The sequence below is a fragment of the Corvus brachyrhynchos genome, unplaced genomic scaffold (assembly GCF_000691975.1).
Source record: "Corvus brachyrhynchos isolate BGI_N302 unplaced genomic scaffold, ASM69197v1 scaffold148, whole genome shotgun sequence".
NCBI classification, from domain to species: Eukaryota; Metazoa; Chordata; class Aves; order Passeriformes; family Corvidae; genus Corvus; species Corvus brachyrhynchos.
In genome coordinates, this window is record NW_008239785.1 from 690394 (window position 1) to 714088 (window position 23695).

At 39.8% G+C, this 23695-nt stretch overlaps 1 protein-coding gene across 10 annotated transcripts in view; it reads left to right on the top strand.

Annotated features, from left to right (window-relative positions):
• Positions 1 to 23695, top strand: part of B3GNTL1 (UDP-GlcNAc:betaGal beta-1,3-N-acetylglucosaminyltransferase-like 1) — a 104938-nt gene that overhangs the window by 49565 nt on the left and 31678 nt on the right. For 8 of the 10 annotated variants that reach the window (XM_017743199.1, XM_008640546.2, XM_017743201.1 and 5 more), the window contains one exon: positions 20372 to 20467. The exons of 1 other annotated variant lie outside the window; for it this stretch is intronic. In XM_017743199.1, the coding sequence (XP_017598688.1) occupies positions 20372 to 20467 (96 nt within the window). Of the gene's footprint in view, positions 1 to 17616; positions 17703 to 20371; positions 20468 to 23695 lie in introns of those variants that run through there. One more of the 10 variants, XM_017743207.1, reaches the window with a different exon arrangement.

The window sequence follows — 23695 nt, forward strand, 5'->3', positions numbered from 1 at the left end:
CTTACATTACATTTTCAGCAAAGCTCTTCTCCTACAGATGCGTGCGGTTATTTTAATATCATCACAGTTTGAGGTGCCTTGTTCCATAATCCCCTATAAAAAGCACTACTGGCCTCTTGCAAATGCATTTCTGTGCGTGACCTTTTTAATTTGAGCTGACTTCTTCAGTTTTGTATTGGGGAAGACGATGGAGCCTGATCTGATTTCCAGCACTAAACTGTGGCAGGGAGATTGAAGAGCGTAACGCCTCTGTTTGCAGGGTTCACAATTACAGCAAAAATTAAGGGTGGATTAAGGCAAGACCCATAGCTCCAGGTGAGGACCTTGAAGATTCACTGTATGTAAGTCCCAGGTCAAAGAACTCACCTGTGAGAAAAAGTGGGGAAACTGGAGAAAATGTGGGAAACCGCCATAGGTGGTCGAGGGCAGAGAACAACTTCCACAGAATCATCGAATCCTGGGATGGTTTCGGTTTTAAGGGGCCTTAAAGCTCATCCAGTTCCAACCCCTACCCCTCCCACTAGACCAGATTGCCCAGAGCCCCATCCAGCTTGGCCTTGGACACATCCAGGGGTGGGATGTGTCCCACAACTTCTCTGACTCTGACGTGTTGTTGGTGCTGGAGATTTCAGTGTCTCCAAACTGATTCCGGTTCGTGACCAGGAGTCGGGTCTCTGCCTGCTGCTTACCTGGATGTAAGAACACTGATGTTCCTGTGACAGGTTTAAAAGGTTGTCAGATGAAAATGGGTCATGTTTTCAGCTGGGAATTGTTTGTGTGGCTGCCTACCAAAATGTGTGTGTCTTACAAAGATAAGAGAGCAGATGAGAGCACTGTTCAGTCTCGAGTCCACCTGGGGTTTTTCATCTGCTTGAACATGCTTCACATGGAGACAAAGAGTGGACTTATGCAGGTTTCCCATGATTAGTTCTAATAGTTTATCTGAATTTTCAGGTGGGTGAAGCTGATTAACAAGCAGTAATTGTGTGATTAGAAGAGTTTAATAAAGAAGAGGAATTCTAATTCATTCATAGTACTTGGTTTGTTGACAGTTAATGTCATTTTCATTGAACGAAATCTATCAGTGATGCTTATATTTTCAAGCTATTTGGAAGTGCTGGTGTTCTGAAGCATTATTGTTTGCATCTAAGACTAAGGTTAAAACCTGTAGAAATCAGGAAATATTCCCAAAAAAAAAAAAAAGGAGGGCAAATAAATGTAGATTTTAATATCTCAAATTTAGATACTCTGTAGTATGATTAGACTGTAGAATTACAGAAACTCTTTTGCTGAGAAATAATTTGCATTTTGAAAAGAGCATTTTTATAAGTTCCATAGTTATGAACTATTATAGTTATTTTCATAAATGAAACTGGACAGCACTGATGTATTTATAGTCACAGATATGTTACCAATGTAACTTGTTTTATTCATACATTGTATTTCTTTGCTTTGGCAAGAGCAGTGCAGGGCCCTAGAAATCATCTATTACTTTGGAAGGGAGCAATACAAAATATAACTTGCAATACACAATGTTTCTTTTCCAAACAAAAGTTTTCTAAGAGGGAAATTGAGATCGCTTTCAGCTGATAACTATTAAGGTAAATATTGTAGATTTCATAAGGAAAAAAAGAAACTATTACTAAAATACAGATGTAACCAATACAGATGTGGTTAGCAGTCCAGGATCTTCACCATTTATTTGTTTATAGCTGTGTAGGACCATTCTTTGTCTATTCAAAACTAATCTTCTGATCCAGATAATAAAATTATGAATCTCTAATTGTACTCTCTGCCTCCACATGGGTATGCATTAGATAAAATTAAGTTAATTAGTTTTTCACTGGGGTCTATTTTTTGGTCAGGCATATAAATTAACTGTCAAAATTGAGCACTTCCATTTTGACAGGAAATAATTTTCTTAAAGTGAACCATAATTTACGATATAAATACATGCTGAATCAGGCATTGTAATGCAGATGACCCAGTGGCCCTGTATGCTTTCTGAAGCTTGGCCTTGAATACTGGTTCATACAAGTTCTTACTTAAAAAAAGGAGGGAAGAAGGGCAAACTGGGGAGAAATTCCCACAGCTCAAAATATTTCTAAAGCTGCCTAACAAAGCAGCTTTAACTATCTGTATAAAGCTTTCTCTAAGCAACTTGGTGGGTCTGGCATAAGTATCAACTTTGAACAAGATTTTCATTTCTAATCTCTTTTCCTGTCTCAATACTGAATTATGTTCAGAGTTTTCAGATCATGCTTGCCACAGTGGGACATGGGGGAGCTGCCAAAGCCCACAGGGAGAACTCTGTATTGATTACTGAGAGCAGACAGACTTCTGACCTGCTGGAATTGCACTGGAACCACTCATGGCAGTGGTTCCTAAGAGAAATAAATTATTTACCTCATCTCTTGAAGTGATACTCTATTAAAGTATTCCCTTTTTAGGTCCTAATCTTGTATCTCAAACTTTTCTCATAGGTTGGGAAATCCATGGTGAATGGAAACGGTGCAAACAAAAAGTGGGATTTTGGAACATGAGGTGTGCACTTTTATTGATGACTTTTTCTGTCATCAGCGTAGTCCTGAAGCATTTATTACAAAAAAAAAAAAAAAAAAGCACCTGTCTGCTAGGTAGCAATACTGCTTGTAAGTGAAAATACTTGCTCATGGTCACTGGATCTTTAGATGTAAAGTCTTATGGTGTCAGCTTGGAGCAGAACTTCAGCAATTGTGTCTCATTGCTGCAGGAATTTTCCTATCCAGAAACACAGATGTCTTATGGCCAGACTGACATTTCTGAAAGGTGTCCATTTTGTTCTGGGATGTTTATAATAACAATTAGGGTATATATGCACAGTAAGGTTATGTTAAGCACACGATGACGTGACCTCATGCATGTTTGTTTCAGTAAGCCTGTCAAGTGATCTGAAGGACCAAATGGTTTCTCCACTGCAAGAGCCTTTTCTTGTGCAAGTTTTAGAGAGATTGGAGAAACTGAGCCCTGCTCCTGTGATGCTGTCACAGGGCAAGTTTTACAGGGAAACTCTTCAAATAATGACGTGAAGGCACATCCAGAAATCATAAAAGACACATTTTCAGTAGCTTTGTGAGTCATATTTTGCTTTCAGGCTGTTGAAACTGTCTGAATTGTACAGATGGTTATTTCCCCCACTCTATTCTGATTCCTAGCTGAGACCTCATGGGCTTCTTTGAATAGTTCATTTAACAAGTTTGTCCCTCGTAAACAAGACTGTGGCTCCTACTCCAGCTGTTACTGCCCAGAAGCTTTTTACAAAACATAACTAACATCAGTCATTAACATAACTCATAACATTAACATTTACTTTCTTAGACATATGAGACAAGAAGTGGTGGGGGTCTTTTTCCCCATTAGAATTTACTATCCATCTTTTCTGTGTGCCTCTGCAGTCGTGTGCAAGGATTGGCTCTTGAAAAGACTTGAAAAAAGGCATAAGTATTGAAAATGAATTATAAAAACTGTCAGCTTTTCTGTGTGTCTTTTTTCAAAGTATTAGGTACTGATCACTGGGAAAGCCTGGTTAATCTGCTGAGTGAGATCAAAAGGGAAAAATAAGCTTCAGTTCAATTTAGTGTTGCCTGAGATTTATGGATCCTGTGCTGCTCGTTTGGCTCGTGTCTGGTTTTCAACCTGTAACTCTAGAATTTGGCAGGCTATTTTCTCCATAGAGGTCTGCTTGCTGTCTGGTGAAACATCATTTGGGCAGCAATAAAGTCAATGTAGCAAGTACAAGTGCAATTTCCCCATCTTAGATTCTTTCCTATAAGAAATGGTAAAAGGGACACTCCCAGTAAATAGAGTATTGAATGGAAAAAGGGATATTTGAAGGGATATTGTTGTGGGTGTCCTCTTTGCAGTATTTATGTGTAGGATTCTTCTTCCTGTGGAAGGAGCACTGGTTCAGTTACATGGTGAATGTGTTCTGCATTTAAGGCTCTTGTTACAGAAGATGTTCTTCTAAGGTCTGTGTTTGGAGCACAACTTGGTGCACAGCTGGTCTGCATGAAATAATTGACAGTTCTGTAGCCCAGTTGTTTCATTGCTGTTTCCTGGAAGAGACAGATTGGGTTCACCAGCTTAATCCCCAAACATGTGGTCTATATTCAAATACGAAATGAGGCGGAACTGTGAACAAGCTTTGTGTTTGGTTGGATTTATTTTGGTATATGCCAACTCTATATTCTGTGCAAGTGCATCCCCTGGGATCTCTTCCTAAGCTGCTACTGTGACCCTTATATCAGACCAGGATCCCGGTTCCTCCTACCAGGGGAGTGTGGGATTCCAGGCTAAACCTGAACCTTGGAGCAGATTCCATTGAGAGGCAATGTTTATGGAAAGACAAATAGAAACCTGACTCATCTGTGCTTTCTGTGGCACATAAACTTTCAGAGAAAAAAGTAAATGTTAATGGCAAGAAGTAAGTTTTGATTAATGATTGAAACTATTCTCTTCATCTTCCATGTATTGTATGAAATCCGTGAAAGAGATTTTTGATATATTCTAATAGCCTCTACAGCTCAGCAAAGAGTGAGAAAATGTATTTACAGGTTTCTATTTGATGTAGCCTAATTTTGGATGGATTTAGGGAAACTCATCAATAAAACAGTGTAGATTAAATTTAAAACAAATCCACATGTGTTAGTCTATAAGTGCAGACATTTATAAAATAAATTGGTATATCATGTTACTTTTGTTTTCTTTTAAATGACTTCATGTGAATTAGACTTGAGTGTGGAGTTCTGAGATGTGTTAGGACATGTTGAAAGGTATTAGGCATGCACACAACATCACCTCCTTTGGGTTGTGGAGATGGGCAAAATTTGGGGTCTCCTGAGCTGTTGCTGTGATGGGACAAGCTGATGGAAGCAACAGATATTTCTTGTCATAGTCTAGTCTCTTTATCCATGCAAAATCTGGGGGTTTTCCTCCATAAAGCATAAAAGGAAGCAAAGCTAAGCAATTTTCTTGCTGTTCCCAGCCTTGCAGATTTTTCAGTCTTATCTACAGTTTTTGGGTCCTGCCCAGAGGCCTTTCACAGGGTGCTTTAATTTCCATCACCTTCCCCCCTGCTCCATTTCCCTCCTTATCTCTCCTCATTTTGCTTCAGTTATCTGTTCCATACTGAAACTTGAATTCAGTTTGGTTTTGCTGGGTACAGGTCAACGACGACAATCATCATCTTGAGGAGATTGTGGCCACCTGCACCTGAGCAGTGTCTGGGCATTTTTGGTATGGGGCATCTGCAGAGGAGGCTGAGGGCACATCCAGCAGAGCTGAATTTTAGGCTTCTTTTATCTTTGACTTTTTCTTTTGTAATCCTACTTGTGATTGTTTTTCTTCTCTTCGCAGAGGACAGTGATGTTTTACCTTTTCAAACACAAAAAAAAAAATTTATATTCTGTTACCCAGTGATGCTCTTTGATCAGAAGATTGTGTTAACAATTTCTCTTAATTTTGAGACCGAGAGAGAAAAGTGCCCAAGGGTGTCATAAATCATCCATGAGTTCCAAGAGCCTTTCTTTTAAGTAAAGAATTTTCTCCCTACAGTATTGAAATTTGTGATCTGTCATCGGAGTTCTTTAACTGAGTTTTTTAGCATGATGTTGCGTCTTTTGCTGAATTTAAGGGGAAGCTCTTTACTCCCCTTAACTGAGGACAGAATATGTAGTCATGCTTTTCTTCACTGACCTTAGCTGTTAACAGAACTACTTCAAATATTTGCAAATACTCAGAACCAGAGCAGCCTCAGAGTATTGCCCTTTGGTTAAGAAGTTTTTTCGTGTACAAATCAAGGTGTGCTGGGTCTGGCTGGGCTGGAGTTACCTTTCCTCACAGAATGCCGTTCTGCACTGATACCTGGGCTGGTTTTGGTAACACAGCAGTGGTTTGGCCAGGGCTGAGCAGGGATCCCACATTCCTGCGGCCCTGGGGGTGGGCAGGAGGTTGGGAGGGGACATGGCCAGGACAGCCGACCTCAGCTGACTCCAGGGATGTTCCTACAGTGTGATGTCACCTTCAGTGATAAAAGCCAGAGGAAGGAAAGGGGGGCATTGGTTCTTAAGGCATTTGTTTTCCAAGGCAGCCACTCTGTGCTGAGGCCCCAGGAAGCAGCCAAACTGCTGGGAAATGGAGAATAAATCATCTTTTTTCTATTTTTTTATTTGCTTCCCTGTTCAGCCATTGCTTTTTTTTAGTTAAACTGCCTTTATCTTGACCCATGAGCTCTTCATCTTGTTTTCTCCCCCATCCTGCTGAGGAGGGAGGTGAGAGTGGCTTGGTGGGCACCAGAGTCAGCACTGCACAAGGGCTGCACAGCCTTGGAGCTGTGGGACACGGGCCAATGTCTTTCAGGACAATTCCTCTTGTTTATGAAAGGCAGCAAAAATGGCAAAGTAATGCTTTGCTCCAGCTGTTGAAAATGAATCACAGCACAGGCCCACACAGTAGCAGAGGATGCATTTCTACATTTCCACAATTCCTGTAAAGCTGTGGGGTGTGTTTGCTGTCTGAGGGCTCATCCAGGAGCTGGGAAGTGTTAACTGGATTGGTTGAGACTTTGGTTTTGGTTTGGGATTGGTTTTGATTGATCTTGAAACTGCACCCTCAGGAATAGCTTCAAAAGTAAAGCATAAAGGTTTTCATCCTCTCCTGCTTTAGAAAGCCTTGCTTTCCTGTTTTTTTCCAGGGAATGGTTTATTTCGGCCAAATGGAAATATTTAGAACACGAAGGACATTCCTGACAAGATTATGTTTTTTGATATGAAGTGGATTTGGATTTTAAATTCTTTTTCTCTTTTAAATGTTGATGTTTAGAATCGTGGTCGGATTTGTGAAGCAGCTGCAGTGCTGAGGGTATCTTGAGTTTGCAGTTGGATAATGAGAAATGATGTTGAATTGGACAATACCAATTACTGACCTCATTAGTCTTAGCAATAGTAAGTCTCTGGGCTCATCCAGGAGCTGGGAAGTGTTAACTGGATTGGTTGAGACTTTGGTTTTGGTTTGGGATTGGTTTTGATTGATCTTGAAACTGCACCCTCAGGAATAGCTTCAAAAGTAAAGCATAAAGGTTTTCATCCTCTCCTGCTTTAGAAAGCCTTGCTTTCCTGTTTTTTTCCAGGGAATGGTTTATTTCGGCCAAATGGAAATATTTAGAACACGAAGGACATTCCTGACAAGATTATGTTTTTTGATATGAAGTGGATTTGGATTTTAAATTCTTTTTCTCTTTTAAATGTTGATGTTTAGAATCGTGGTCGGATTTGTGAAGCAGCTGCAGTGCTGAGGGTATCTTGAGTTTTGCAGTTGGATAATGAGAAATGATGTTGAATTGGACAATACCAATTACTGACCTCATTAGTCTTAGCAATAGTAAGTCTCTCAGTAAGAAAAGAAATTATGTCTAGAACAATATAGAATGACAAGGCTATTGTGACAACAGGTAGTAAGACTGAGAAAATGAGTGAAGTATCAAGGTTGTCAAAAATATGCATTGTTTGATTCAATCAAGAAGAACATTGACCCAGACTTTTTTCATAAAGGGAAGGAATGAAATATGCTTGAAAAACAAATTTTTGTATCAGTGTTCATCACTGAAAAACTTCATTTTGAGATTTAAAAGTTGGTGCCCTCTAACAGTAACATCTGCTAAAACACTGCAGTGTAAAAGAAACTTGTCTCTAGGTACCCATTCTGCTTTCACAGCACTTCTGACTTATATTTAGTTTAATGCAGTGAACCCTGAGATTCGTTTTTTGTAAACTACTACCAAAGCTGGAGTACTTTCTATCAAGTGCCATGATTAGCAAAAGCATGAGTTTGGGGAAGAAAGCAAAGTGGGTATTAACTTGAATAAGCTGGTTTAAATCACTGATACAGAGAATATTATCATGAGAGCTATCTCCAAAGATAAACCAACACCTTAAGCTACAAATGTTTTTATTTTAACTAAAATTTTGTTAACTAATTCCATAGTGTTATAGCTTGTCTTAGTGTACTTCTGCCAAAAATACTTAGATCATGACAATGATCTTAGAAGTTTCCTTTCATTTATTTACTTCAGTTTGTGTGAAGAGGTGATATGATGGCTCTCGTGGTGCAGCAGAAGTGAGAGAGTCCAGGGATGATGGTTGTTGCCCAGCAGATGCAGTTTGTTCTTCTGAATGTTTGACTGTTAGGCTGAACAATATTTAAACAGAATTCAAGGCCCAGAACAGCTGTGACAGCAGAGGAAGTTTCAAGTCTTCTCCATTTTTTCCTTTTATTCTTTTTTGTTTTCTTGATGATCTTGTTATATTCCTTTCCCTTTCCTTCAAAGGACATCTGTTTTTTTTCCATTCCCTCTTTTAGGCATTTGACTGTGAGTGACGTGAGAGGCAGACTGCTGCCCACTGCCGTGTCATCCATGATCCCACTGCTGTGGGAGCAGGCACTCAGGGAACATCAGGGGTGGGGTGGGTTGGCCTAGTGGAATTAGCAGGGCAAGAGCCAAGGGAAAGGATGTGCAGAAATGTATCTGGGCTGAAAGCTTGGAAGTTGGAGACTTTACAGCTTGGAAATTGAGAATAAGCCCAGCCTGTCACAGAAATATCCAAAGTAATATGATGAGGCTGAGTAAAACTTGTCCAATTGTCTTTTGGTGGTGATAAAAGTGTCTGTTATTTTTTGACCAGGCTTCCCAAAGTGGTGGTTGATACTCTGAGTCTGGCAGTGTTGAAGAGACATCTGGACAGTGCCCCCAGTACCATGTTTTAACTTAGTCAGCCCTGAAGTGCTCAGGCAGTGGGACTGGATGATCATTGTAGGTCTGTTCCAGATGAAACAGTCTATTCTATTTTGCTCAGTGTGTATAAAATTGTGAGTTTTTAAATTGCAGCTGTGCTTTAAAATATTTATACTCCCTTAAAAACTTTCAAGTATGGTCTTGATGTCCAAAAGACTTGGGGTTTGGACAGGCCATTCCAGCAGAAGTGCTTCTGTTCTGGGTATGTTGGCACGTTTGATGACAATGAGTTTTATCCCAGTGATGAATGAACAGTGCTGACTCCCTGATGTGGCTTGGTGTGGCACCAGACCTGAGCACCTCCTCCCCTTCCACACCCTCTGCCTGCCTGCAGGGAATCTTGTAGGTACATCAGATGGATCAGAAGTACAAATATCCCATCCAGTTATGCACTGGATGCAGGAATTCCACTGAAGTCAGCGAAGGTAGTCTAGATTTTCACTGATGTAAGTGGAAACAGAAACATCTTCCACTTGAACTCAAACCACTGTCCAGCTGCTTGGTAACATTTATTAACTTTACATTTTGCAGATACTGTACATAAACCTGGTTTATGTCTTTCCTAAGTGGCAGTTGGTATAAACACAGCGTCGTGGTACAGTATGAAACATGTGAGAAGTTCCCCTTGGAAATGAAGGGAAGAGGATATTATAAACAACCCCATTCACATTAAAGTGCTTGAAGTGTCACACTTGCTGCAGTGCTAAAATCTTGGCACACCTGGTGCAGGGAAGCACCCAAAGTGTGTGTATGGATTATGGAAGTGTTCTTCCCTCAGTCTGCTGTCAAAGGGAGGTTTTTCTCAGCCTGGAGGGTAGTTTGTTTCTCATCCCTTGTGGCACTTGTACAGTACAAATAGCAGCAGTAACACAGAGCATCGTATTCTCTACATCTTCCTAGAATTAAGTTTTCTCACGTTTCAATGAAGTAGGAAAACAAATTGAAATTTTGACTGAACAGGACAACTTTTCATGTTCCATGAGCTTTAAAGAGGTGATGTCTCCTTTTCATTTGCCTTAGCAGGAAAGACTTGCCAGTCAGTATTTTTTCTGTTTAGGAATGATGTTGCTGGGTTTGGAGGTTTGAGACCAGAGAGCTGCTGCTGGAGTTCCTTCTCTGTGGCTGATTCCTCAGTGACCAGCCCTACACTGACACAGACCAGTTTCAGAGGTCCAGCGTGTGTCACTTTTCACAGAGTGTTAGCTGAATTTTGCCAGAATAACAAGTCTTGAAGGTACTAGACCTCTTTAGTTTTATCATCTTTTGGCAGTATTTGAAGTTGTTTTTTGGGTTTGGTTTTTTTGGGGTTTTTTTTTTAAGGGGAAGATGATGTTTATTATCATGAAATTGGCTGTGTGGCTAAAATGCTTCAGCCAATTTTGGGAGATCACAGCTTGCTGCTCTTTTCCTGAATTCAAATTAGAAGAGGTGACTTGATGCTAGTGGGGATGATGTAACCTTCACAACATAAATAAACAACATAACATAAATAATAGCCTTCATCTTTTATAGATGAATTAGCCTGTTTTTCAAGATCCATTTTCTCTTTAATAAGCTGCTTTTTCCTCTTTCCAATCTCAAAACAATTTTTCTGGGGCAGAATAACACACGTGCATGAACACATTATGAACAATTGCTGCTCATAAATGTCTCAACCTGGCTAAGTATTTAAACATTTGGAGCTTCCCTGTGTACATGCTACTGAAGGAATGGTTTCCTGAATCAGGATTTAAAAGATTATTTCTGAGGTTTTGCTGACTTTGGAACTTGGACTCCATTACTGCCATAGGTGGATCCTGCTGGTTCTGTGATTTGTTTTTAGGTAGGATCAGCTTGTGAAGAAAAGGGCAGAGATCCCCATTTCCAAAAAGAGGTTATAGTACATATCTTATAAGAAATAGGAATAAGTATTGTTGAAATATTGATTTTACTTAATACAAAGCTAAGTTGGAGTAAAGCCTTACAGGGAAATCTGATTTCACTCTTTCTGATCTTTTGTTATGCTGCCACTGTACTTGAGTTCCAAAGCTGTAGTTGTTTGTCACCATGACTGGTTTGCTCAGTTGGTAACACTGAACACTCCATCCATGCCAGCAGAGTTTTGCTGTTCCCACTAGGAATGTCCAAACTGGTGTCTTCCCTTGCTATAGGAAAGATTGGATCAACCTTCACCATCAGTGATTATTAGGAAAAACCATAGACACAGCTGTGCTCTAAGTTCCTGTGGATTGCTGTAGTTTATCTTTTTTTTCTTTTTTTTTTTTTTTTACAAGTACCACACGCAAAGTTCTTGTTACTAATTCTGGAGAATTTGGGGGAAATTATCTAAACTTTTAGCTAAATTCTGTGAAGGAATGACAGGGAAATAATTATCATTAAATATTTTTAACCACAGTAGTTCCAAGATGTTATTGTGCTTTTTTTGTGTTACACTACCTTTTCTCAGAATTTGTAGTTCAAAGACCTGAAACCTCATTTAAATCTTAATCATTTTTAGCAGGATGTGTGAGACAAACAAGGGTGTTTATGTTGAGTGACCCATGAAGCTCTCAAAGATATAAATCACAAGAGCTGCTTAGTAGATCCTTCCCAGCTGGTGCTACAACCATGTTTCACTACAGCCAAAAGTGCTGTTGTGTTTTCAAATTTTTAATTACATTAAGTACAGTTCTAGCATCTGCTTCCTCTGCTGATTTTCAGTTTCTTGGCAAATGGAAAACCAACATTTTCTTCTCTGATTCAGTTGGTTTCCTTTAGATAGTTACTAATATGTTTTTTTTTTATATTATAGCAAGACCCTTTAATGCAGATGCCCATACTATTTATTGGTGGTAGATGCTGAGGGCCATGTAGTAAATATCTACTGTCTTTTTGGTGTAAATATTTCTGCAGGATAAGAAGGAGATATTAAAAAAGAATGTACAAAATCATCTTCGTATGTGTAGCACAGTTGGGTTCCTCTTAATTCTTTGAACATTTTAGCTGCACTTTGCTTATGATCAGATTCATATTGGCTGAAACAGCTTTTTAGAGATGAATTCTTAAAAGTTGAATTTGATCTTGTTAGAGAAAATAATTTCATCGGTTTGAGGATAATGATAACAGTCTGATTATAGGAATGTATGGCTGCATGAGGTGTGCACCCTTCAAAGGTGGCTACCTGGACTAGTGACTTTAGAAGCCCTCTGGAGCTCCTGTGTATTCATCAGAGATGGTGGCAGAGACCTTGCAGGGGTTCAGTTGCCCCATGGCAGAAGTTCTCCCTGGCAGAGATGGCTGCTTGCATTTTAGCTCCAACTCGGGGCGAACCTGGGCTCTAATCCTCGTTATTGTTGATTTTATGTTGTCCCAGCTGGAGTGTGGACGCCCTGATCACTCACACCAGCCTCTGCTTGGAAGATCTGAAGCTATTAATTACCTTCTTTCTTATCCCTGAATTCTTTAAATATATTTTAACATGCTGGATAGATTGAATGACTGACTGAGCAGTAACTACTTCAAAGCAGGGACAGGGAATGCCACGTTCAGGCAGAATTTTCTGCAGGAGTGAATGTCAGGAGTGATGCACACCCAGGGCCCAGACTCAGAGGTTCAGTGTGACTTCAAGCTGCCCATGCGGAGAGAGTTTGGAGGTTCGAGTCAGTCACAAATTAAAGGAAATGTTGGTCATGTTTCTGGCTGGGAAGCAGGGGAAATCAAACAAAATCCAGTCCCACATATAAACCCATCAACAAATTATTAGGGAGGCTGAAACAGGAGAATGCAGAGAGGAGGGGAAAGCTTTGTAGTGTTCTCAGCTCTGGTTTGTCTCAGACTTTTACAGATTGATGGGCACTTTATTTTTATCTCTGCAAATGCTCAGGGTTGGTTGAGGTCTTTCCAGGTTTGTCTTCTGCACTGTTGAAAAACAAACTCTTGTGAGAGATCAGTGGGTTCTGGACATGTATTGGGTCCCTTTCATTATCAGAGATGTATGTGTGTGTAAAAACTGTTGCTGAGGTACTGGGGTTTTTTTATTCTCAGTACGTCTATATTTCATTATGAGAAAGTGATTGTGGGGTAAAAGATTAGAGACAGTGTGCAGAAGGCTAAAAGCCTGAGATCTTAAATTTCCCCCCTGTAAAATCTGCTGTTACTATTTCTGCACTAGCAGTGACATTTATTTTTCTAAAATACCTTTTTATTTTCTGTCTTTTTCTTGTTCTCCCATTCACAGTTTTGAAGTGTTACAGAACTCAACTCAAACACTCTCAAGGCACTGGAATGCATTTGGTGCTTTGATACTCCCCAAAGACTTGTGATATGATGGAAGACATGAGGGAGAGATTTAGGGTAAAGTTTGCTTTGATTTCCTAAAGAAAACATTCTGCTCTCGCAGCTGTTAATCAGATAATCAGAATCCGTTGTTTAAGATCTGATCTAAGTTTTCTCTTTTTGCCTTCTCTAAAGGGTAAAAGTCTATAGGGGAGAGAAAAAAAAAAAACCACAGAAGAAATATAATTTGTATTGGAATAAATACAGCAAGTTTGCATGAATATTTAATATTTCTCCTGTGGGTCTTTTGCATGTACATTAGCACACAGCTGAACGTCTCAAATTCAAAAGTGATCTCCTTCCCTACAGTTTGATGCTTGTTTATAAGGTGCTTGTATTTCTTTCATTTAAGTGAAGGTCATGTGTCCCCCCCTTCCAAGCTGCATAAAACTTTTATAGCAGGAGCTTTTATTTGAAAAAGAGACACAGTGAGCATTAGCATGAAGGATACGTTACGCTCTCGGATAATCCTGAACACTCAAAAGTATTTCATGTTTCTCTCTCCAAATACCTGCATTTTAAAATTTGCTGAAGCTGAGATTTGCCAGGAGGTTTACTCACATTTCAGCTGAACATTAATTTTGGGAGCGGGTATGTAGAGAAGTTTCTTGTGTTGCTTTTTATGGGAATTTGTTTTCCTCTTTGCTAGCACATTTTAGGGAAATTTGTTAATTGTGGGCATAGCAGAATGCACTTCAAGAGGCAGAATAGTTTTATTTTTTGGCTGCACACCATGTAGGGAGATACTTCTGTTGTCTATATTGTCATCTGTTAAATACTATCTAATAAGTCACAAATATGGAAGAACAATTCAGTCTTCATCTTGTGAAAATTCTAAATGGCGTGTCCACAAGTCAAGTGGAAAGGTAAATTTAATGGCTTATTTTACATCAGCATTGGTCAGCGTTGTTTCTTAGCAGATTTCTTGTTTGTTCTAATCACAATTTAGGACCTGCCAATATGACTTTAAGCAGATTGTTTTCTTTCTTTTGTAGTAAAGCCTCAGCACAAACAGCAAGCCAAGAAGACAACCTCTTGGTGCAGAATGCCTTATTTCACTGGGTGGAATAAGTCTTCCATTGTAAATACTTGACTCTTCAAATACTGGAAACTCTCCAAGAATTAGAGAGACTTGTTAAGGCAAGGGTGTTGCAAAGACCACTTTTAGTAGCCTACAGACCCAAGAAAAAGAGATGTAAGACATGCTAAAATCATACAGGCTGTTTCCTTTGCATGCAGCTATTGTTTTGGCTTCAGCAGTAGCTTAATTCATCGTCATTAGTAGGGAAAAGCTCTAAAAATGACAAGAAGAATGGTGCTTGCCCGTGGGCATTCAGCTACAAAACAGAGATATTCAGAGTATGGTCAGCTCTCAATTATCCCACACAATGGGGCTGGCAGGAGCTGGCTCACAAAAAGCGAAGCCACAGCCCAATTCAATCCCTAGGTGCTGGACTAGAAACCCAAAGTTAATACATTTACTTGTAGCAAGTTTGTAAACAGTTTTGCTTTCAGCAGCAAGTTTTAAGACAATCTAAAAACGTAGGTAAAGAGTAGCTGCTATAGGCAGTCTTTACCCAGCATTTCGTTTTTGGGGGGCTCTGCTGTAGCCAGAGATGTCAGGAGGAGGTGATGCCCTGCTGATACACACCCTCTTATTCATTCCAGCTGGCGGTTTCACTGCAGAGACTTGGTATGAAAATTTTATTTAACATAGGGAATACTATATGTAAAAATTTGATGTTTTGGTGTAATGGTCACATAGCTATAAAGAGGACTGTTGTATTTTTCTGAAAGTGAATGGCCTGGTGAAAAGCACCAGCAGTGCAATAAACTGTGAGGAGCCAGGGAGGTTGTTACAGCAGTTCAGCCAAATTCAGCTTTTCTCCCCACTACTGTCCCCTTTTTGCATTAACAAACATCATCTCACAGCTCCTCTCACTGGCTCTGTTCTTGCAGATCCTGTGTTTCCTGCAAACTGTGAAACATTCCAGCCTTCATTCAGGCTTCAAATCCAGAGGAAATCACAGGGAGCTGTAGGTCATAAATTTTCCAGGAGCAGGAATACCTTCTCAGAGGTGCTGAATGCTCTCTGCTTTCACTGGCATTAGCAGTTCTCAGACTCTTGTACTCTTTTTCATTAGTTTTGTTCCTTGTAGAGTGTGGGATTGTGAAGGTTAAATACCACTGATTTTCAGTCAGGCTGCCCCAGAATTGCTGTGGATATACCAGCTTTTCTGCACAGAGAGGCAAGGTATGGTTTATTTCTGTAATCTACTTTTTGCTGTGCCAGATTCTAGCTTCTTTCCAGAAGGATTTTCAGCTGCTCTCGAAGCTTGCAGTGATGAGGTGACACAGGCAGTTATTTGTGCAGGCCTAGGAAGGGGTGCAGCAGTTCAGTACAATATAAACTATCTGCATGGAATCCATACCACGCTGGCTGTTTAGGTCCCTAAAAGCTTAACGAAGCTTGTTGTAGTTATTTTCTTTTGAAAAATCTTATTTGCCCAATACTTTTTTGAAGTAGGAAGAGTCTTGTTTTCTCTTCCCTGCGTTCTGTACCTCTCCCTCACACTAACACACACACACACCTGATTCTGGATGAAAACCTGGTACACTTCAGTGACAAGGTCCTGGTTAAAATTAATTAATAATTCGCTGCTGAATTAATGCACAGGTATCTTAACTCAGCATTGTTTCAAGGTCAGGATTGTTTAAAGGATGTTTAAAGGATTCAAAGTTGTTGTTTAAAGGATGTCCTTTAGTCTGCCTCCAGCTCACAAAATCACTGTGGCCCTCCACCATGGGATTTGTTTTCTTTTCCACCCTCTAGCATGTCGATGTCTGTCCCTGGATATTAGGAAGCTTCATTTATCTCAACAGAGGAGATTGGTTCTAATCCTTGATTTGTGTGGATATAATTTTGAAAAATGCTGTAGCATAAGTAGAATTAAACATGTAGTGGATTTTGGGGAATTAGCTCATTGCTTTGGAAAGCAGTCTGGGCCTGTGATTAAATCTGTTGCTCTTGTGAACTGCTCGATTTCCCCTCTGTGTCCTGCGTGGCATGATGATATCTGATGTGATGAGGTTGTTTCACCATCTGCATGTCTGCTTTTGTCACGCTGCTGTTAGACTTTGATTTGCTGCTTCAGCAAGTAGAACTTTCCTTGAGATGTTACTGTAAACACACAAAAAGCCTTTCCCTGTATTGGAACCGAAATTTTGCACCGAATGCTGACATGATCAGCAGTGAGCATCAGTGGGAACCAGAGTTCCATGTGCTGTTGACAGCTCTGAAATGCAACAATGAAAGTCACTTTATCAACTCTTTGTGTTCTTTGGATTTATTTTCAGAGAATCTGTGTAACAGTTGGCTGTAATTCGATAGCCAAACAGTGAACAAGAACAAACCAGTTTCAATTACTTGTGACTTGATCCTTGGAATAAACCCAGAGAGTGATAAAAGTTCTAAATAGTTTAGTAAATAAGATGCTGAAATAGGAGTTTGTGCCCATCATCTGAAGATGGATTCCAGTTAGGTTATGACAACACTGTTCTTCAGGAATTCTGAAGCTGAACAGATTTATACCTCAGCTACACCTCTGTAACAGGTTTTTAACAAGTTGGTTTCATGCAACCATATTCATATATTTAGATCATTTTTACAGCATACAGTGTACTGTAATTAATAACAAGTATTATTAATAAGCATTAATCTTTCAATCCAGCTGTGTGGGAAACGTTCACAGGTCCAACCTGCTCTCCAATATACTGAATTAATTCCTCAAGGAGGTCTGAAAACCCACTGATGTTCCAAGGTGACACAAGACATTTGTTAAGCACAGTTGGAGAATATTTCCAAGAAAACTAAACATAGCAGTTCATGGCACCATCATTCACATTCTGCTTCTGATTGATTTTCAAGTTAAGACTAGCGTGTCCTCTTTGTTTCTCTCGTTCCAGTCCATGCAATCTAAAAGATTTATGGATAAAATCTAGAGTGTCAGTCTCACAAAGTGAGAAGTTGCAGTTTTTATCACAGAATAAGGCAATTTGACCATTTTTTAACACCTTGGCAAGAGTTTTTGACAAGAATAGGCAAAAAAGAAATACAGAGGAAACTTTCCCATCAGACTAAACCAAGGTGAAATATAGAATTTCCAAAGTGAAGAAGGTTGAGATTATTTTCTTTTTCTCTTGAAGATAAAATTTCAATAGCTCTGGAAGGTGGTTTTCCGAAGTTTGGCAGATGCTGCAGTGTTTCAGAACAGTTGTTAGGAGGTAGTGTTTTTCCTGGCCAGTTCTCCTCCCATCAGAGTGGGTATTCAGAGGATGCAGTTTTATGTTACAGCTGGACTGATTAACTGTGGGCAGTGACCAAAAAGGGAGGGCTTGTTTTCCTCTCCAAAGCTTGTTCCTTCCCTCTCCAGTGTGTCAGTGGTATTGCTGCTCTGACCCCACAGTGAACTGATTCAGAGAACTAAAGCTGTAGAAAACTAAAAACAAGGGAAATAATGGCTTTTTAGTGATGTAGTGCTCTGATCCATCCTGGGGTCAGGTGAGTGCCAGTGCTGTGACTGGGGTGTGTAGCCAAAGGCAGGATGAGTGGGAGAGCTCTTCAGCTAATGTAGATGTGGTGTAAATGTAGACTTCTAGCAGTTTTATCAGGTTGAAGATTATTTCTGGATTATCGCTGCTGCTGCTGAAAAGAAGGTTCTTGTTCTCTCTGCTTGGTGCCCTGTTCTCCTACATCCTCCTTTGTGGTAGCACTGCTGGTTTGTGGTTTGTTGGATCAGGAGATTCAGCTGAAGACTAAGCTAACAACATCAACAACAACAAAAAAAGAGAACTTCAGCTTCACAGAAGTTATTGTTACATAGCAAGGAACAAGGTAGTGTGAATTTGTGACAGCAGCACAAATGAATTTCCTAAATATAGTTTTGATGTTGCACTGTAAGTATCCCTGTAGAAAAAGTTATTTGCCAATTCACTGACTCTCAGCTGCTGTGCTGTGTAGGTTTAAGGATAAGATCCTAAAATCATGTGTGGCATCATCAGTCCCTGTTTTGCCTGTGTGATTCTCCTCTGGTATCTCTGCTGAGATGGGCAGGGAGCCATACAACACTGCTGGATTTAGGACAGACATCGGTGTATGCAGTGTGTGATGGTCTGCTATGAAATCATCATCATCTGGGTTAACATAAGTGGCTTTTGGATGGGTTTTCTCAAGTTTTTCAAATCTGTTCTGTCTGGTTTCCCTGAAGTATCTGTGTCAGTGGAGCACCCATTATCTGGGATGTTTGGGAGGGATGCTTTTTGCACGTGAGCACGGCTGCTTGCATTGAGCTCCATCTCTAAGGTGAAGTGCATTTCTGTTCTCTGATGGACCTGACAGCACTGAGGAAATGGCATTCTGGCCTCTCCAAACACATTTCACAAGTGCCAACGGGCTCAAGACTTGCTTTTGAAGTTCTTGTTTCATTCAGAAATGAGATTCAATGCAATGCCCTCTGGCCTGGCTTTTCTCCCTACTGCTGTTTTCTTTTGGGATTACTGTTTGGTCATTGTTTGGTTCAGGCCATACTCAATTGCCCCTGTAATTAACGTGGAGCTAATAACCATGTACTGAGTAATCACGTCTGCTCTGGTTTTCTGGGATTGTTTTGACTCTTTCAGCTCCCACTGACTCTTGGGGGGAGTTTTTTTACATTTAGCACCTCTGAACTAGAGTATTTCAGCTCTGGGCAACCTGCTGATGTGTTAAGCCATAGCCATTAGGTGATAGGATTGTTCTGACTAAATATGACTGCCTAGAATCGAAGTGTCTGTATGAAAATGAGTCACCCTAGGATCCCTTTAGGGACAGTGAGGTTCTGTCACTGTGTTCCTGGAGTCAGCATGCCACGTGCTTCACCCTGAAGTGGATGCCTGTGTTTGGGCAGATGCCCATAAGAAAAGTGGGAGTAGCTCATCTGTTGAATTTGGATTCGATTTCTAATCTGATTCATTTGGACAATTGATTTAAGTGTCTGTATGTGGGTTTAAATCCATGTTTATATGTGGAAATGGAAGCTGCCAGACATAAGAAGAGTTTGTGGAGCTCCCTCAGGCTGACATCAAGAGGAGCACCTTTAAAACGTAGGTGCTGAGATGCATGTGACAAATGTACACCCATGCTCTTAGTTTAAGAACTTCAGCTATGCAGGAATATTAATATTACCACTGTAGCATGCTATGAAATTGTCAGCTTGCAGGATCAACATTGTCACTGGTGTTTGACTGACAGTAATTGTGAGGTTGGTTTCTTCTGCCTTCAGAACCCGGGGTGTGCTCCATAGTTTTTGTGTCACTGTTGGAAGCAGGCACAAGCTTCTGCCTTCACTTTGCACACTGTGTTTGACAAGTTTGGTCTCTTCTTTGCCTGGATACTTCATCTTGTGCTAAAAGAAAGAACCAGTTTACCTTCTGTAATTCACATTCTGGCTTATTTCACTGTTGTATTTACAAGAAGTTTGTTTAAAGCTTCAAAGACCCATTTGTATGGTTCTTGGCTGTCACAGGTGAAGAGGATGAAATTAATAGTTACTCCCTTTTCTCTCCTTAAAGCTCTTCCTTTCCAACAACCTTTAATCACAGGTACCCTTGGGTAGCAAATCCATAGTACTCAGGTAATGTTTAAAACAAACTGCATTTTACTTGTCCAAGCTTGATTAGGGTTTAAGTGTCTTTGGCAGAAATAAAAGATCAGCGAAAGTTCCTGCTTAATATATGTATAAGGAATATAAAATGGAAAAAAAATCAATGCTCAACAATTGTAGGGTTCAGTTTAAGAATTTCCCACGATTCTTCTCGATTCATTCACTCCAATATCAACATCACCATTATTGATAAAGTGCCAACTCCAGTATGATACTCTAAATCTGGAGAAGTGTTTTAAGAACTCTGCACGTGTTGCAGCTTGGGATAGAAGAGAAGGTCATGGAATATGAAGCAGGAACCAGACTCACCTTTTGGGCTGTGGCACCTGGGAGTTTCTGGCACAGTGTGCTTTCGACACTGAGCACATGCCACATTTTCTCAGTGCCCTTGCTTTCCTCAGTGCTTGAAATTGCTGAAGGTTGTGCATAGGCATAATTTCAGGTGAACGTGTAAGGTCTGCTTTGTTCCTCACCAGCTGCTGGGTTGGATATTCTGTTAGCTGACTGGCTTTTTTTACCTCTTTCCTAGGTGTTTACCTCCCATGGGCCTACTGTGATCATGCCAACCTGGTTCTGTTCTCGAGAATGGTTTTTTCACGTGGGAAGATTTGATGAGGGTGGAAAGGTGAGTGGTGCAGATGATGTGTAGTCCAGGAAGCATCCCTTTGTTTAGCCCTGCACCTGTTATTAAGGAACACTAGGGGAAGGGGTCCCTGAAATAGATGCAGCAGATCAGAAAACTAAAAACAAGTGAGCCCATAGTTTTGTTATGAACTATCCCTGCAAGGTGAAGTAGGTTGCTGAAAGAGATTGGGAGGGAAGTAAGGTGCAGGATGGCAGAGAGATAAAAGTATATTCACTAAGGGGGGAGATTTATATCCCTGAGATGAAGAAAGAAGAGCCGTAACTACCACTAAAACTCATTTATCCTCTTGTCTTGTGTTCTCTTGTCAATCTTAGTTTTTGTCTCTGGAAGATTTTAAGTAGCTTCTCCTCAAGGATCAGGACTGAGAGGTTACAGATTAAATACCTGTGGTCTCAGAAGTGTTCCTTCCCTGACAGTTAGATGTTCTTTGTCTCTATGAATTTCCTGTATGAGTTCAATTTGATTGCTGTAAGCTCATCAGCATGTTTATGGAATAAAATCCATGCATGTGTGTTAGTAGTATTTATTGTGGTAGTTAAAATATGTTGACAAATAGATCTAATTTAGACACATTTGGATCCATTTTGTGTGGTTTGGTTCTGAGGGGTTTTGCTTCCAGTGGTTTTGGTGAGATTTTAGGGCTAAAGTGGGTGGTTATAAATTTTTTTTTGAAAGCTTTCATTTATTAGCACTCTAAAAAAATCTTCTAAGGCTATTTCCTATTTTATTATTTAAACTACAACACATGATGATGATGATGTTTATTATTTTTATAGCTTCTAAATGAAGCCTCTCCGTGCCATGCAGTGTATATATATACACACAGACATACACATGCGTGTGTATGTATGAGGATTTACAAATATTATTCTTTGGGCTGCCAAAAAATTATAAGGAGACAGCAGGCAGAGAACTGAATTGTTTAGAGCAGTGAAAGGATTTACCCTTAATTACATGGTGGGTGAGTGGAAGAGCTGGGAATGGTGCCTGGCTCCCAATACAATCTACATTTGCTACAAATGCTCTTTATTTCTTTTTTATTATTATTTCTTATCATTGTATTTTCACTCTCTGAAGGATGTTTGACTCAACTTCTTGAGTGTTGTTAGTAAGCTCCAAAAAGAAAGCAAGCAAATTAAAGCAGCATCAACAATGGAACAGCAAGCCTAACAATAAAGTTCAAGAGGTTAAGTTAAATAGACTATTGTTCTGTGCTTTTTTGCTTTTCATTTTGGGTTTTTTTTTTCTCTTTGTTTTGTTTTTATGAGTTGGGTTTTTTTCTGTTTTGATGTCTCTGTATAATTGTGTAGGAACTATGCCACTGGTTATTCAGCTGTAATACACTGACAACCTTAATCCTGATGATTTTTTAGCCACAATGCATGATACGTCCTTCTAGTTTTAAGAATTACCAGTGATAAGTTGAACATATTGTTTGTCCCTGTTGTAAAGTGTCCAACATGTCCAAGCTCAGCCTCTGGCTGATACAGAAAAATACCCTACAAACAAGGACAGATCTGAACAAAGCAATGGACACAAGCAATGAAGTCGAACCTTTGTCCTCTGTGGGTTTAAAGGACACAAAATCAAGTCTTAAATCTTGCAGCATTTAGTGTTGCAAAGTATTTAGCATTGCTTTAACTTGTTCATTTTCATTTGAAAAGAATTCCTTTGAGGCAAAGAAAGATTTTCTCTGTGTATCAGCAGAGCTGAGAATACTCTTAAGGGTCTCATCCCTGTTCTGAGCTGACCCAGGATCTGTGTTAATCTCATCACTTCCATCTCCATTTTTGAGTTAGTGTTTATTAATGAGACTTGCAAGTGTCATATTGCTGGAAGTAAACACAGGAACAGGCCAACAAATCTCCATGTTTTGGCCTTCTCCATTTGCTAAACTGTTTCTTGCCAAAGAGCTGCATTTCTCATTTGAAATTAAATCCCAACACCTGTTCTTCATATTTTAGTGCTTAGGAAAAGTGGAGGGTAATTCTTCCATGGAAGAAATTGTGATTTGATGTTTATGGTAACAGTATGGGTGGAGTGATAAAATACAAATTGATATGTTATGGTGTAATCCTTTTTTTATTCCAGGTAGATATGTTTGTCTCTCTCCAGCCATCCAGGCTTTATGTGAAACAGATCTTTTTCAGATTTTTTTTTTTTTTTTTAATGAAGTTCTTTCTGATCAAGATCTGCATATTCCTTTTAGGTCCAAACAAAATCCTAAATAGTATCTTCATAAATGGTCTCTAAGAGCCTGTTTTATGTATTAATTAACTAAAATGGTAGAGGTGTTATTTATGCAGTCTGTGATAAATGATAATTAAAGCAGGAGTACTGAAAAGGCTTTAGCAAGCTTTGGTGGTGTTCTGAGACTAAGATAATACAATGGAAGTGGTCACAAGCCTAGAAAGTAACATTTCAAATAGTACCCCCTGCTAGAAGAAGAGGCACATGAACCATGTTTCTGACTCACCTTTTTTAGGAAACTAAAAGAAAATAATCTTCCTGTTATCCAGCAATTTTGGATAAAGAGTGCAGTACTTCCTTACAGAAAGATGTAGCAGCACTTCACTAAACCCTTCAGAATTCTCACTTGACACTTAGTGTGTGACATTGCTATCAGTGGGTTTGCTGCTGGAGTTTTTGGTGTCTCCTAATAAGTAGCACCATTGTTAAAAAGTAATAACCGTGTCCAAAAGCATCACAAAAAATTGTGCTGAGGAAAAAAATGTCTGTGTTCTGGTATGATGAGAAAAGCAGATTTTGAAGCTGTTAAGAGTAGGGAACTCCCCAGTCATGTGCAGGGGTAGAGGTGTCTGATATTAGTGAAGAAAAGTTATTGCTTCATGTGTGTGACAGAAATGCTGAGTGCAAGGAGAGCTGTATAAATGAGCATTGCTAACCTGCAGGCTCCACTCCATGCAAGTGTGGAAAATTGCAGAGTCTTGGCTCTCTCCAGGCAGAATTACTCTCCCCATCACAACTGTTACATGCCAAACTTGTCTCTTTCTCTAGAATTTTGCCACAACTTGGCTCCGAATTTCCTGTCACCCCTGTGTTTATCCTTCCTTTTTAAGTGTATGAAAACTGAAAATGGAGTGACAGCCTTTAAGTTCGGAGCTAATCTCGACGTGTAAACAGGGGGAAATGATTCTTAATGAGTCCCAGATGGAATAGCGCATTGTAAACCACTGGCATTTCTGA